Genomic DNA, 13,685 nt, shown 5'->3' with positions numbered 1-13,685 from the left:
TTAGTCTCAAGCAGCCAGTAATCTTTTGAAGAACGTCGTGGGACTGGTCTACGTTTGTCCTTTTCCGGTCTCGGTCCGTCATAGCTGTACTTCATTTTCGTTTAAATGGCCTTGGAACCTGTAGATGAATGCGAGAAGCGGTTGCTACAGGTCTTTAGGCCCCTGCGAAGTCGGGAAAATACATGCATGTTCAATACGCAACCTGAATAGAAGAGTACCGCCATGAGCAGATTCTCCAGGATATGGTTGTGAAACCGTAGCCTGGAGAGCCCTTACCCAGACGCCGCTTTCTGTCTTCAAGTTTCACCAAATAGCGTCTGACGTATTGTGCAAGGTTGTTTATTGCTTCTGTGGCATCATTGCTGTAGCCTACTGCTCACCATCTGGTCTTCTAATACGCATAAAGTCCCCAGTCTGATAAAGCAGAGAAGGGGTAATCGTCGCGATCTTCCAAAAACCACCAACGCGAATGAACTGATGCTGCATGTAACTCCTCCCATCACTCGTCTCGTTGATCCTCGCGGCAGACGCGTCCCTCGCGCCCCCACCATCGGCCTGTAAACGTCCATGACTTGCCAATTGCTGCCACTCTACCACAATTTCATCGGCAGTGACCTTTTTGAAATATGGCTGCGCCAGGAGGTGTTGTGTCACTAAGGGCTTAAGGCCTAGGTGCTCCTCTGAGAGCCAAAGTGCCGCGAACTCGGCCGCCTTGTACTGCTTTATTCCCCACGCTGGCACGATTAACGTGTAGTCGACAGAAACCTCTGGTGCTAAAGCGGCGAGGAGTCGCTCTTCACTCTAGAAATGGAGAAAAAGCAATTAGCATTACTCTGTTTACTTTTTTATGTAAGGATAAAAGAATTTATGCTGATACCTTTCTATCATAACCATCTGCCCAGACCCTTGCTGTTTGAACAACGGCAATGTAGTCCTGGAAGGTCAGATTATCTGGAATGTAAATCTCGAATGTCATTTTTAAGGGATATTCTTTCCGGTAATGTCGGCATCTATTGGGCCATAAATGTTCTGACGTTGAGTGATATCAGACGCTATTTATCAACTAACAAGAGTTCCCGCGCCCCTCGAGCTTATACCGGGAATCCCGGTGTTTTTGACCGGGGTCGGTAGATGACGGTGTCCGGAAATCCCGCCCGGGAAGTCCACCCGGCAAGTCTTATCCGAGAAGCTTGTCCATGCGCCCGCCAGTACAATATTCAAGCTGATTGGTATATCATGTAACTCTAGGACCAGCAATTAAATAATTTCGATTTATCGTATTAATACTTGAAACCATTTTTGTACTTAAGATGATGCAGTCACCATACAGCCTCCGCACTGGCATTTATCCCGAAATTGACCCAGATCGACTCACAGGCTCACTAGCAGGCAAGAATGTCCTGATAACAGGTTCTGGCAGGGGTATCGGCCGGGAGATTGCACTCGCCATGGCGCGAGCCGGGGCTAATGTTTGCGTCACGGCACGAACAAGCAGCCAGGTCGAGGAAACAAAAGCCGAAATTGTGAGCTTAGGTCTCGATGGCAAGGTCATTGGCATTGTGGCCAATGTACTAAAGCTTGACGATCAAGAACGCCTCGTACGCGAATTCCGTGAACAACTCGGCCCCGTCGACGTGTTGGTGTGCAATGCCGGAAGCAACATCTTTCAGCCTTTCCACTTGACAAATGCAACCGATTGGTGGGACATCATGGAGTTGAACGTGCGAGCACCAGTTGAGCTCACCCGACTCGTCCTCCCAGAAATGCGCGAGAGGAACCAAGCCGTCATAATCTACACTTCATCACGAGCTGCCAAGGCGGACCTCCCATGGACCACAGCATACAACTGTGCCAAGACGTCTATCACCAGATTCGCGGGCACTCTGCAGGTCGAGCTCGATCAAGTGCAGAGGATTGAGAAGGGGGTGGATAACAACATATCCGTCTTCAGCATTCACCCGGGCGAGATAGAGACTAACCTTCACGAGACGGCGTTCCCCGAGAGAACAAAACGAGAGGCCCCTTACGTTATCGAGCACATGAATAAGATAGGCGCCAAGAGACCTCATTTTGAGGCCGCCTTGCCAGCATGGACTTGTGTGTGGCTGAGCACTGGAAAGGGCTCAGACCTCAAGGGGAAGTTTGTAGATTGTACCCGTGATGTTGGCGAACAGGCGAAGGAGGCTAGAGGGGCAGTAAAGACATAATACCAGGGCTTAATATAAATTAATTGTATAAGTATATTATAACAAGGTTATTTATAAATATTAGTTTTTGACAGACCTGTTCGAGAAGAAGTGAAGGAAAAGCCTTGTGTTTATGGTCTGGATGCGCCATTGGCAAAGGCGGCGGTTATTTCTTGAAGTGGCAACCAGATTCAGAATAGCTTTGTGAAGCTTTGTTATTTTAAGTATTAAATACACTGTGCCTATTAGGTATCTGATTATCTTGGAGCAAACAATTAATTTAAAATCCTGCAATGATTATTGTTGTATATAGGCCTGATACACAGTGAGCAAAGAATGGTTACATGGTAGGTTGGGGGTTTTGTTTGTTTGTTTGTATATTTTTCGTCTGGGTGGCTGTAACGAAGCCAGATCTCCTACTGGAGCAAAAGACGTGCTGAGCTAGCTAGGTACAGGGAAACCCCGCTTCCTTCACCATCCAGCATACCAATGGCACAAAAGGTGCTGTATTTCTCAAGCCCGTCACCCGTCAGCGGGTTCGGGGGCAATCTATTGTCGAACTTTTTCCACCGACCAGAATTCTCTCGCGCATCACTACATCTGCCGACGCAGTCCACAATCTCCAGTAACCAAGTTGTAGCTCGTAGTCGACTGTCGCGGCGGCAGGGAAAAACCTCGGGAAGGAATCAGAGGCCGACGGTGCGGCTTGCCTTCAAAGGAGAAAAACCCATCGCAATCGGCGTCGTTGATCGGGAGGATGTCGCTACCGATGCCATGGGCATCGTCCTCCGATATCTAAGGCGTTCTGGTTCTGAGGTGCCGCCATTAGATCCGACAAAGGTGTTGTCAGAGAAGGCGAACTCTCCAAAATTCCTTCTCTGAAAACTGCTGTTAGGGAGCCGATAGCATCCCCGCAGTTTTGTGTGGTCGCGTGGCCTGCAGAAAATCCCGCTCCTAACACGGCACTAACAGTGCGTGCCAAGAAAGAATTTTTACAGGGGAGAGTTGTGGTAGGTTGGGGGTATATGCATCTCGGAAAGTGTAGGGTAAGAATGCTCAAGTAATTAGATTACTATTACATCTACGATGAATCTTAGAATTGTTGCATAACGGCATAAGAAAACATAGTTTATTACTTGCACGTGAATGAAGTTTGGTGTAATTGACCTTCTAAAATTAAGAACGTCACCTCCAACTTATTCAAGAACTATACCCTGAATCACACTCTTATCAATACCATAACTAATTGCAGCGCCCAAAACCACGTTGACTAGCCAATTAGCATTATGTTCAGTTGAAATATGGGAGATGACTTACCATCCAGAGCCGCAATGTGTGCTCGTTCCGCAGTAGCCTGCAACGCTACAGCACTGGCCATTGAAAGGACCACCAGCGCAAGTAAGACCAACTTTACTGCCGCATGAGCCGTCAAGGGTAGGAATATCCTTCGTCAGACAGGCACTGGAGGAACCCTTTTGACTGAAAGAATAATATTAGTTAAAAATATCGTTAAAGAAGAGAAAGAGACTTACCAGCCCTGACCGCAGTGAGTCGAAGTGCTCCCGCAGAACCCATTGGCAGAACAACAGTTCCCAAGACCAGAACCTACACAAGTCTTGCCGTTCCTTGAACCACATTCAGCATCAGTAGAGATACCAGTGCAGAGACCATAGGCTGTCTGACATCCATCACGGCAGTAGTCATCACCCTTGCCACAGTAGCCGTTCTTGGAGCAACAATCACCCCACTGACTACCCTTACAAATCTTTCCATTCTTGCCACAGCTTCCATCAGTAGAAACATTACCAGCTGAGGCATCACAAGTCCCAAAGCCGGATTGACAACCCGTACCGCAATGATCCTTCTCCTTTCCGCACCAGCCCTGAGGAGAGCAACAGTCGCCAAAGGTGCTGCCCTTGCAAGTCTTTCCATTCTTGCCACATTGGCCATCCGTTGAGATGTTCCCAGCAGCGCTGTTGCAACTTCCGAACGCGCTCTGGCATCCTGCGTCACAATGACCCGTCTCCTTACCGCAATAGCCTTGGGCAGAACAGCAGTCACCGTATGTGCTTCCTTTGCAAACCTTACCATTCTTACCGCAGAAGCCGTCGGTAGAGATGTTGGTCTCAGCAGCGCATGTGCCGAACTTGGGCTGGCAGCCTGCACCGCAGTGGCTGTCTTTGCCACAGTATCCTTCCGCGGAACAGCAATCGCCATACTTGCTGCCTTTGCAAACTTTGCCGTTCTTGCCACAAAAGCCGTCAGTGGAAATATCAGTTTCGGCAGCACAAGTTCCGAAGTTGGACTGACAACCAGCAGTACAGAAGTCATCGGTCTTACCGCAGTATCCTTCAGCAGAACAACAGTCTCCAAAGGCACTTCCTTTACAGGTCTTGCCATTCTTCCCGCAAGACCCGTCAGTTGAAACATTACCAGAGTCGCCGCCGGTACATGTGCCGAAGCCATTTTGACAGCCAGCACCGCAGTGATCAGTCTTGTCACCGCACCATCCGGAACCAGAACAGCAGTCCCCATAGCCAGAGTCTAGACAAATCTTGCCATTGGCGCCACATTGGCCATCAAAGGTGATGTTACTGGGCGGACCGCATGTTCCAAAGTCAGGAAGACAGTTGTTACCGCAGTGGGCGGTAGAGTTGCCGCACCAGCCTTGCTCAGAGCAACAATCTCCGAAGGGGCTCCCGCCACAGATGAACTTATTTGTGCCGCCACAAGAGCCGTCAGGAGACACACTCCCGGGGCCTGGGGGAGTTTCAGGCGGAGGTGCAGCAGCGTTGCAGTTGCCAGCAGAAGGTTGACTATTTCCATCGTCAGTCATGTATGCAGAAGGGATATAAGGTGACTTACCATCCTTCGCCACAGTATTTGCTAGATCGACCGCAAATGCCATCGCCGGAGCAGCATGCACCCCAGGTAGGACTGCAAACGAAGCCCGTGCCCTTTCCACAGGTACCATCAGGAGTGACTTCTCCAGTCTGCCACGGTGATAGAGTAACAGTCGATGACTGAGCGGCAACAAGGGCAGGCAGCAGCCAGAAGAGTCCAGCGACCTTCATGTTCAACGGATGGTTAAATGAAAAGCTCCCAGAATTGGCAGTGCTGATACTGTGCCATTGTCATGATAGAAACTATTACACAACTTATATACTATTTTGGACATGTAGTAGGAAAACCATACAATCTCATTTGTCTTCTCTTCGTCGACAGTTTCGGAAGGATTATCCCAATTAGGCCATAAATCCATGTCGTGGGGAGACTGATCGTGGGCGGGAAGACGTTTTCCGTGACCCATGCTTCTTCGATCCTTCATGATCCATGTTGTTCAAATTTCTGTCTCCGGGAGGATCCGTTAGGCTGACTGGCGATTTAATTCGCGCAGCAGGATCCCTGCCATCGGGAGATATATCCACCAGCATGCAAATAGGGCTTAGACTACGGATGAGTCGGCCGCCCGACTTTAATAGTTTTGAGGCTATGTTAAGGTTATTTCTCAGGACTTGAACGGTTCAAGAGATTAAGCTTGGGAGTGACAAGATACCGTATTAAGGAGTTTAGTTCCCTTTTCTTTCTCTCTATAGCCTGCCATACCAATTGACCGCTTCCCATTTATGATCATAAGATAATAGTTTCCCTTAGAGGTAGTATACTCATCTCAATGAACCAACCACCTGAAAATTCTACTCAGTTGACCCTAGAGCCCATCGAGAAGGTCTCTGCAACCGCATCCCGGCTCGTCGGCTCATGCCGTCTCGCATGTGACGGGTAATTTAAACGCCACCCGCTCCCGAGCATCCCTGCCAAGCCACGGAATCCCGCTGTTTCCACTATTACCGGCTCTTTATAGCCTTACGCCAAGGCTTAAAACTGCATGCATTCGGATCCTGAACGCTCGTTCCTGAACTTCTTTCTGCACGTCGAGGCCGAGATCCGCTTGGCAATGAAATGTTGTCGGATAGGCCCTTTTGTGATTCGTTCATCCGAGGACCAGAACTGTAGAACATGGGATGGCTTTATCCGTCTGATGTTTACTGTATACTCTGATTGCAATGTAGCATGGTTGGAATCCTCACGGAGGCTGAGCGTTATTAACTTTGCCCTTTCAAGACCCTTACTCCGAGAGGAAAAGAGGCAATGCTGTAACGTAGTAGTAATATCGGTGTATGAGTTTATCGCGCAGAGGACTCAACATGGATCGTGCAAAAATGGGACGAGTTGCATGCTACTATCACGGACTTTCGGAAAACAAACAAGGTCGATATATATACTTAGCATTATGCCTATCTCGTAGTTACAGATAGACACAGCGAAAGTTGCCATTCTTCACTCATTCGTTTGTGATCATGGTGTTGCGACTTTTGAGCATCGCTTTTATGGCGGTTGCCATACTCTTCCTTTGTCTTGCAACCTTGGCCAATGCTGAAACCAATCGCCAGCTTCACGGCACCCGTTCTCGCCATCACCGCCGTTCCAATGTCATCAGTAAGTCCGCTACCCAGCCATCATCGGATGCATTGGTGAAAGAGAGTTCAGACTAACAACTACCAAAGCCAAGGCTCCTGCATGGGCCAAGGAGATCACTAATAGCCCGGGTCACCAGAACCCTGCCATGGCACCTCCAGACCCAACCGTCGAACTAGAGCTTTCTGATGATTCTGCGACCAGCCTGGATCAGTACTACAAGGATGCGGAAAACGCCACTGAGTCTTCTGATGTCACTCCTAACAAATCTCACCTCTCACGCCGATCTCTAGAGAAACGTGGAAGTGGTCCTCTGTACTGCAAAGATGGCCCTTGCGCCGATGATAGGTGACTAGACCACTGACCAGAGGATGACGGAGATCACTGACTCCGTGTAGTTGCTGCGGCCCCGAGAAAATCTGCGGCTATGGCCCAGACTATTGCGGTGAAGGATGCTCATCTAACTGCGATGCTACAGCCATGTGCGGAGAGTACAGTGAAGAGGGCGAGATGCCTTGCGGCATGAACCTCTGCTGTTCTGCTTCGGGATGGTGTGGCGTAAGTGTTCGTCCCATCAATCGCTTGAACAAACTGACAATTTTAGACTACTGAAGTCTTTTGTGACAATGCCGATCCTGTCCACAAGACTCTTCCCTGCCAAGCTGGCTACGGATCCTGCAACATCGCCTCCTCCCCTTCGTGCGCCAAGGGTAGTGGTAGCACCAACGGCCGTACCATTGGCTACTACCAATCTTGGAACGTGCGAGCCCGCAAGTGTGATACCAAGACACCCAAGCAGCTCAACACAAAGGGTTTCACTCATCTCTTCTACTCGTTCGCATTCATCGACCCTGTTTCCTTCAAGGTCACCCCCGCTCATGACGATGATGTGAAGCAGATGCGCGAGTTCACTGACCTATCCAAGGATGGTAAGTTGCAGACTTGGATCGCTATTGGTGGCTTTGACTTTAGCAATGAGAACACTTCTACCCATACCACCTGGAGCGACATGGTGTCAACCAAGGCCAACAGAGCTTCGTTTATAGACTCAGTTCGTGCTTACATGGATGAGTATGGCTTTCAAGGTGTTGATCTTGATTGGGAATACCCCGGCGAGCCCAAGCGCGGTGGTCGAAAGCTTGCTGATACCCGCAACTTCTCCATGTTGCTCAAGGAGATGCGTGCGGCTTATGGTAGCAAGTATGGTATCAGCTTGACCTTGGCTCCTGACTACTGGTACCTTTCGCTGGTTCGACGCAAAGGCTATGGAACCTTACGTGGACTTCTTTGGTTTCATGGCTTATGGTAGATGTCACCCCTCTGCGACCTGCCTACATATTGCTGACACCCTTGACAGATCTCCACGGTTACTGGGACGAGGATGTCAAGACTCTTGGCAAAATCATCCGCGGTCAAGCCGATATTCGAGAAATCGGTGAACAACACCATCCCTCTTTGGTTCGGTGGCCTTGATCCCAAGAAGCTCAACTTTGGTCTCGCTCTGTACGGTCGTGGCTACACTGTTGCCGACAAGAGCTGTAACAATCTTGGCTGCTCTTTTGTTGGACCCAGCAAGAAGGGAGAATGCACTGACTCTGATGGTGTCATGTCTCTTGGCGAGATCAAGAACCTCATCAAGAAGGGTGTCAAGTCTACTTATCTCAAGGACTCCATGATGAAGCAGATCACTTTCGACGACCAGTGGATAGGATATGATGGTAAACTACAAAGCTCCTCCGATATTTTTACCTGGCTGACAACATTTAGACGAGGAGACCTTTGCTGATAAGAAGGCATGGGCTGATGGATACTGTTTCGGCGGCACCATGATCTGGAGTATCGACTTCCAACCCAGCGATAACTCTACGCTAGTACCCTTCTTATCCTCAGTCTCAACTAGCAACTAACAATTCTTAGTGACGGTAGCGGTGATGTACCCGCCCTTCCAGACCTCGACGGCATCGGCGCGATCCCCAAGGAACTCCAAGACAAGGTCCTTAAGAAGTGCGACACCGGCTTCTCTTACGACAACTACGGCGACCTGCCAAAGCTTTGGTATGACTCCGGGGCTGAGCAGTGGGCTGATGCCTACATTAAGTCTCAGAAGGATCACACCAACTGGGCGCAGAACCTTTACCGCAATCTCTTTGAGAAGAAGGATCATACCAAGTTCTCTTGCGTTACGCCCAACTCTCGATGTGACTTTGACGCTTCTTGCGGTACGTTACCCTTTCTTCATCCCTTGGAGAAGTAAGACTGATGTTTGTGACTAGCCGAGTTCAACAAGATTGGCAAGGGTGGACTTTATTACCTCTTCCAGTCGATGTCGAGTTTCCATACCTTCATGAAGGCTCTCAATCAACAGTTCGACAGCAAGATCATGCTGACCCTTGCGACCGTCTCCGAGATGAGACTTATCCTCGATATCAAGAGTGGTCTTCCCCAAACAACCATCAACATCGGAAGTGTTCTTGGTTCAGCCTTCAGCATGGCTAGCGCCATCGCTGCACCTATTCCAGCTGTTGGTGGTCCTCTCGCTGGTATCTCGGGCCTTGCTAGTATGATTGGAACCTTCACCAGTACAGTGTAAGTTGTTGAGGTCCGCTTGTATGATTTGTTGGATACTAACCTGTCACTTATAGTGGTGGGAATGACAACGCCGTTGACGCGACCGACACTCTGACTTTCGCGGTCAAGACCGCTGCAGTCGAGGGCAAGAGAAAGATTGCCAGCATTGTTTCTTCAGTGTACGGCGACTTTGGACATGCACAGACCGATCTTCCCAAAACCATGCTGGTTGGAGGCGCTGATAACCCCGCCATCAAGGTCTTTGGCTATGGTGCGTGGTTGAGAGACAACGATCTCACAGACCTGAGCGGCGCCGTGGAAAGAATGTCCGACAAGATGGTAAATATCTCTGCAACTGTACTAAAAGTGACGCATACTGACCGTTTGTAGAACCAAGCTCTTTTGTGGCAGATGGCGAGACTCTTCAAGGGTTTCTACGTCGTGATCCGAGACGATCTCCCCATCAACAAGTGCACCCACCCCAACAACGCATGGGACGACAGAACCGGCAGGTGTCTCGACATCCTCTCCTGGTGGCCCAAATCAGCATCCGGCCGCGTCGGCGGCGATCTCGCCATGGAGAAGGTCTGGGACAAATGGAACATGTCTCCTCTCTGGACTCTGCGTAACGCCGTCGAATGCTGGGAGAACAACGGCGGCAAGATTGGCGACGCAAAGGTCAAGGCTCTTCAGAGCGAGTGGACCAATGGTGTTCCTCCACCTTGCTTCTTCGCCATGCCTGTTCTCAAGGGTAATTGGTCTAAGGATGCTGCGTCTGATGGTGCGATTTGGCTGGCTGGTGATTTTGTTGGACAGGAGGGTCAGGCTGGGAGGCTTTGGCCGAAGGATAAGTGTGATAAGGCGAATAGGGAACTTGATCCGATTACGGGTGGTCAGGTGAAGAAGTGCAGTAGCCTCAACAAGGTTGGAGGGGAGAAATAGGTTTTGCATGATTAGCATTTGGTTACTCTTACGAAAGTCGCGATGAAAGGCGGTTGCGCCGTGTTCATTTGTAGATATTCTTTTTCTTCACACTATTTGTCATTTTTACAGTAGATCAAAGATACTTCTGGTCCAAGATTTCTTCTTCGTGAATGCCTTGTAGCCCAATATGTTTTCTCTCCAGAGACATCTCATCCCGCACACAATACTTGGGTTGACCGGTCGCAGACAGCGACTTTGTTGATCAACAGCATGCACAAAATGATAAACAGTCACAGTGAAATGAGTTACCAGCAAAGTTGCTTGGTATAACTACCTACCCCTTGTCTACTGACAAGACTGACAAGAACAAACAATCATCCACCATGGCCTGGTAGACAAAAAATCAAAACTCCTAACCCATCCGTGATAAAAACTTCGCACTAAGATTCTCCTTCCGTATCGCCTCGCACTCATCCAGTCCTTACCTCAATTCCATTCTTCCATGACATCAACAATCCCACTTTGGGACACCAAGTACACCCTCAAAACTTCTTCGTGTTAGCCTTCGCCGCCTTCTTTGCAGCCTTCTTAGCAGCCTTCTTCGCCTTCTTTTGGTCGGCCTTGGAAGTCTCCTTCGCCTCATTGGGAATCTCGTCCAACTCATCTGCGGCGTCGCTTGCCTTCTGGCTGCCAACCTCCTAGTTGTCGTGAGCCATCTGTTCAAAGCCGCGTTTCTCGTTCTCAAGCTGAGCGACCATCTTCTCGCGCTCATATAAGAAAACCTCGAAGCGCTCGGCAGTCAGGTCTGAGATGAGCGAAGCATTTTCTTCCTCACGGAGATCCTTGATCTGAGTGACAAACTTGTCGTTGCCCTTCTTGATGTTCGCGATGATCTTCTCATGACCCTCGATCAGAGCCTTCAGTCGTTCGTAGTCGGCGTCGATTGGGGAAGCGGATTCTTTCTGGTCCGCCTTATTCTTCACAAAGTCGTCGTCGATCTTCTGCTCCACCTGGGCCTTCCAGTCGTGCATCATATGCTTCAACATTTGGACGTGTTGATGGGTGGTGAGAGTGAACTGGAGGCGGACACGAGCTTGGAGCTCGATATTCTGCTCCTTGACGGCGTGAAGCTCCTCTTGCTCGGCTGCCTGAAGTTGGACGAGGTTGAGGCGCTCGCGGACTCGTCCGAGCTCAGCATCCTTGGCAGCAGCTTCAAGTTCAGTGGAGTGCCAGTTACGGTTAGCTTCGTCAAGATTCTTCGAGAAGTGCTCCTTGAAGGATTTCTCGTACTGAACTTGGGCCTTGAGTTCTTTGTTTTCCGACTCAAGGGCCCGAACCTTGGCGCGCATCGTGTTCAACTGGGCGATCATTTGGTTGAAGACCTTGGGTTCCTTTAGCTCATGATCCTTGATTGTAGATTCGAGACTTACCTTGTCGGTGTTGCCAACGTCAGCCCCAGCAGAGGTAGCGTTGGAAGTCTCCGCGAAGGTGGGAGCGGGGGGAGTGAGGACAAGAAGCTTGTGGTCCTCAGAAGAGATGGTAGAGGCTGACTCCGCAATGGGAGAGCCGGGCGCAGTGAGTTCAAGAAACATCATGTTGAGTTCTTGATCGGACGGTGTGGTTGTTGTGTTGGTAGGTAATTGCGGTTTTTTGTGAGAGTGTCTCTGTTGAGAAGATGTGAAGATTGTTGTGGAAGAAAGTGAAGATGGAAGGTCAGTTGGTAGATGGAAAAGAAAGGAAAGGTAAACAGAGCGAGTAGATCAGGTATTTATTTGAACGTTCTGGAGTGTTGACGGTGAACCACTGGCAGCTGCCTGTAATCCTGTTTTGCACTGGCCGTTGACCATTGCCAGTGGCAGTGGCATGCATCTTAGAGGTGACGCTCAAACCGTGTTCCATTCCGTTGTGGCAGTGGCAGAATGTATGTTCAGCATGGCGGTCGAGCATGAGCGTCAACACAATCATGCACACAGCGCGCGCAGTGACGAGCCACTGCCAAGGTATGAACACGTCTGTTGTGATCGCCTCAAGCGGTGTTCTTACTGTACCTTACGCAACCTTCACTACTGTTCTAGACATACAAGTTGCAGCGCATAGTATTATTCGAAGGAAACTGGTATTCAATGGGTTGAGATTCTCGCTGATCTCAAATTGAGCTAAGCGTACAGTGTCATTCTACATATCTTTCCACTTTATTCGGAACTTCCACCGAGAAGATATTCCACAACAGCTTGTCCCCAGTACACCGATGCCTTGTACCACGCGATTTGAGGTACACTGCCCCGATTGATACCACTTATCGCCTCAGCCAACGCCGGTCCTCCTCCTTCGTCCCGAATCTGCCTGAGGGGGTACTGATACGTCTTGAAAGCAAACACCAACGTGTTGTCATTGTCCATTAACCTATGAAGCGTCTGCCTCTCACATCGAACGTTTGTTTCCTCAGGGTCCAGATCAGCACTCTTCATCTTTAGTACCTCGATACCAAACCAATTCAGGACCATTTTGATCAAGCCCATCAACCACAATGGCAAAACTGTCAAAGGATTCTCTCGCGGTACGAAAAGGTCGCGACCAAGGGATATGTTCCAGTTGTGCCGTTTAACAACTTTGCCCTTTGGTAAGGAGGTGAAGTAGCGGTTCATGGGTCTTTCAAGTTTCTCCTTGTAGCCAGGCACGGGTCCATGAATCTGCGCCAAGGTTTTATTCAACTTGAGGGATGGGTTGAAGGAGAAGGCATAACAAAGAATAAGTGCTTTTGCAACATAAGTGTCACCTTGCCGGTGAAGGAAGAACAGCTCTGCGTCGATGTTCTCTGCAAGCAGGCGGAGTATCTTCTTGACGTCGCTGGGCGGGTCGAGCGGTAGTTGGGTCGATTCTAGACCGAAAAGTGTATCACCTTTGGAATGGTAGATTGATGGATACCTTCGTGGTAGGTATGCTTTGACCATCCAGACATAAAACTCCTTGACGGCAGCCTCCGAACAGGGTTCAGAAGCAATGACCATGTCGGAATGCTCATGCACGATTTTCCGCCGCAGAGCAAGCCTCGCCTCTAAAGTTTTGTCAATAGGTATGATGTCCGAGAAAGTGCATTTCTCAAGGCCCATCGTGAGGTGATACTTGGGCTTCCATGGTCGTGTCTGCACTGGCTCGGCTTTGTCCAAGTCAAAGTCTTCCAAAGGCTCGATGTCGTTGTAATCGCTCGGCAACTCTGGATGGTGATGCTGGCTATCTTGTGGAAGGGCACGTTTCTAATGTCAAGATATCAGCACTTTGTTGCTAGTGTATCCCTCCATGCTCACAAAGGGCACTTTTCCCTGAAGAGACGTACTGGCTTGATTTCCTTCTTATTCCTCCACAATACAAGGGTCACGGTAAGTACGGTTAACAACACGGAGTACCAAGAGTATACTTCAGCCATTGTAAGAGCTCAATAATATCAAATGTAATTGTAATAGATTGAGTTCGGATTCTATGGAGTTTTCATGCAATTCTTTGTCTACTTAAACGTCGGGTTGTACGCATCAA

The 13,685-nt window shown here is 49.4% G+C and overlaps 6 protein-coding genes across 6 annotated transcripts; 2 read left to right on the top strand and 4 right to left on the bottom strand.

The window, feature by feature from the left end:
* Window positions 1-325: 325 nt before the first annotated feature.
* On the bottom strand, window positions 326-1,042 carry FOXG_17008 (uncharacterized protein). Its single transcript, XM_018397032.1, has 2 exons — window positions 878-1,042; window positions 326-801 (listed from the first exon to the last, which is right to left on the bottom strand). Exons 1-2 carry the CDS (start codon window positions 974-976, stop codon window positions 370-372), a joined length of 531 nt encoding a protein of 176 aa, XP_018257854.1. The 5' UTR covers window positions 977-1,042; the 3' UTR covers window positions 326-369.
* Window positions 1,043-1,280: 238 nt separating this feature from the next.
* Window positions 1,281-2,282, top strand: FOXG_17007 (uncharacterized protein). Its single transcript, XM_018397031.1, has one exon. It carries the CDS (start codon window positions 1,311-1,313, stop codon window positions 2,205-2,207), a length of 897 nt encoding a protein of 298 aa, XP_018257853.1. The 5' UTR covers window positions 1,281-1,310; the 3' UTR covers window positions 2,208-2,282.
* A 1,031-nt stretch (window positions 2,283-3,313) lies between these two features.
* On the bottom strand, window positions 3,314-5,505 carry FOXG_17006 (uncharacterized protein). Its single transcript, XM_018397030.1, has 4 exons — window positions 5,052-5,505; window positions 3,719-5,002; window positions 3,504-3,665; window positions 3,314-3,456 (listed from the first exon to the last, which is right to left on the bottom strand). Exons 1-4 carry the CDS (start codon window positions 5,258-5,260, stop codon window positions 3,429-3,431), a joined length of 1,683 nt encoding a protein of 560 aa, XP_018257852.1. The 5' UTR covers window positions 5,261-5,505; the 3' UTR covers window positions 3,314-3,428.
* Window positions 5,506-6,544: 1,039 nt separating this feature from the next.
* FOXG_22648 (uncharacterized protein) lies at window positions 6,545-10,172 on the top strand (the record flags this gene model as incomplete). Its single annotated transcript, XM_018403054.1, has 10 exons — window positions 6,545-6,683; window positions 6,752-7,010; window positions 7,061-7,220; window positions 7,267-7,911; window positions 8,020-8,380; window positions 8,430-8,529; window positions 8,580-8,881; window positions 8,936-9,248; window positions 9,305-9,569; window positions 9,621-10,172. The coding sequence occupies 10 exons, from the start codon at window positions 6,545-6,547 to the stop codon at window positions 10,170-10,172; spliced, it is 3,096 nt and encodes a 1,031-aa protein (XP_018257851.1).
* A 680-nt stretch (window positions 10,173-10,852) lies between these two features.
* FOXG_17003 (uncharacterized protein) lies at window positions 10,853-11,749 on the bottom strand (the record flags this gene model as incomplete). Its single annotated transcript, XM_018397029.1, has 2 exons — window positions 10,853-11,536; window positions 11,585-11,749. 2 exons carry the CDS (start codon window positions 11,747-11,749, stop codon window positions 10,853-10,855), a joined length of 849 nt encoding a protein of 282 aa, XP_018257850.1.
* A 597-nt stretch (window positions 11,750-12,346) lies between these two features.
* On the bottom strand, window positions 12,347-13,578 carry FOXG_17002 (uncharacterized protein; the record flags this gene model as incomplete). The annotated part of the gene is made up of 2 exons (XM_018397028.1): window positions 12,347-13,408; window positions 13,489-13,578. The coding sequence occupies 2 exons, from the start codon at window positions 13,576-13,578 to the stop codon at window positions 12,347-12,349; spliced, it is 1,152 nt and encodes a 383-aa protein (XP_018257849.1).
* Between the last annotated feature and the right edge of the window lie 107 nt (window positions 13,579-13,685).

Source organism: Fusarium oxysporum, genomic scaffold (assembly GCF_000149955.1).
Source record: "Fusarium oxysporum f. sp. lycopersici 4287 supercont2.40 genomic scaffold, whole genome shotgun sequence".
NCBI classification, from domain to species: Eukaryota; Fungi; Ascomycota; class Sordariomycetes; order Hypocreales; family Nectriaceae; genus Fusarium; species Fusarium oxysporum.
The sequence above is the reverse complement of the archived record's forward strand: the minus strand, read 5'-3'. Positions and strand labels throughout refer to the sequence as shown.

Bases quoted from the DNA above. Each gene is read 5' to 3' on its own strand.
- FOXG_17008 (XM_018397032.1), bottom strand. From the start codon at position 976: ATGACATTCGAGATTTACATTCCAGATAATCTGACCTTCCAGGACTAC. The intron at 802-877 runs GTATCAGCATAA...CTCCATTTCTAG, and splicing joins CAGATGGTTATGATAGAAAG to AGTGAAGAGCGACTCCTCGC.
- FOXG_17007 (XM_018397031.1), top strand. From the start codon at position 1,311: ATGATGCAGTCACCATACAGCCTCCGCACTGGCATTTATCCCGAAATT.
- FOXG_17006 (XM_018397030.1), bottom strand. From the start codon at position 5,260: ATGAAGGTCGCTGGACTCTTCTGGCTGCTGCCTGCCCTTGTTGCCGCT. The intron at 5,003-5,051 runs GTAAGTCACCTT...CGATGGAAATAG, and splicing joins AAATACTGTGGCGAAGGATG to TCAACCTTCTGCTGGCAACT. The intron at 3,457-3,503 runs GTAAGTCATCTC...CTAATTGGCTAG, and splicing joins ACACATTGCGGCTCTGGATG to TCAACGTGGTTTTGGGCGCT.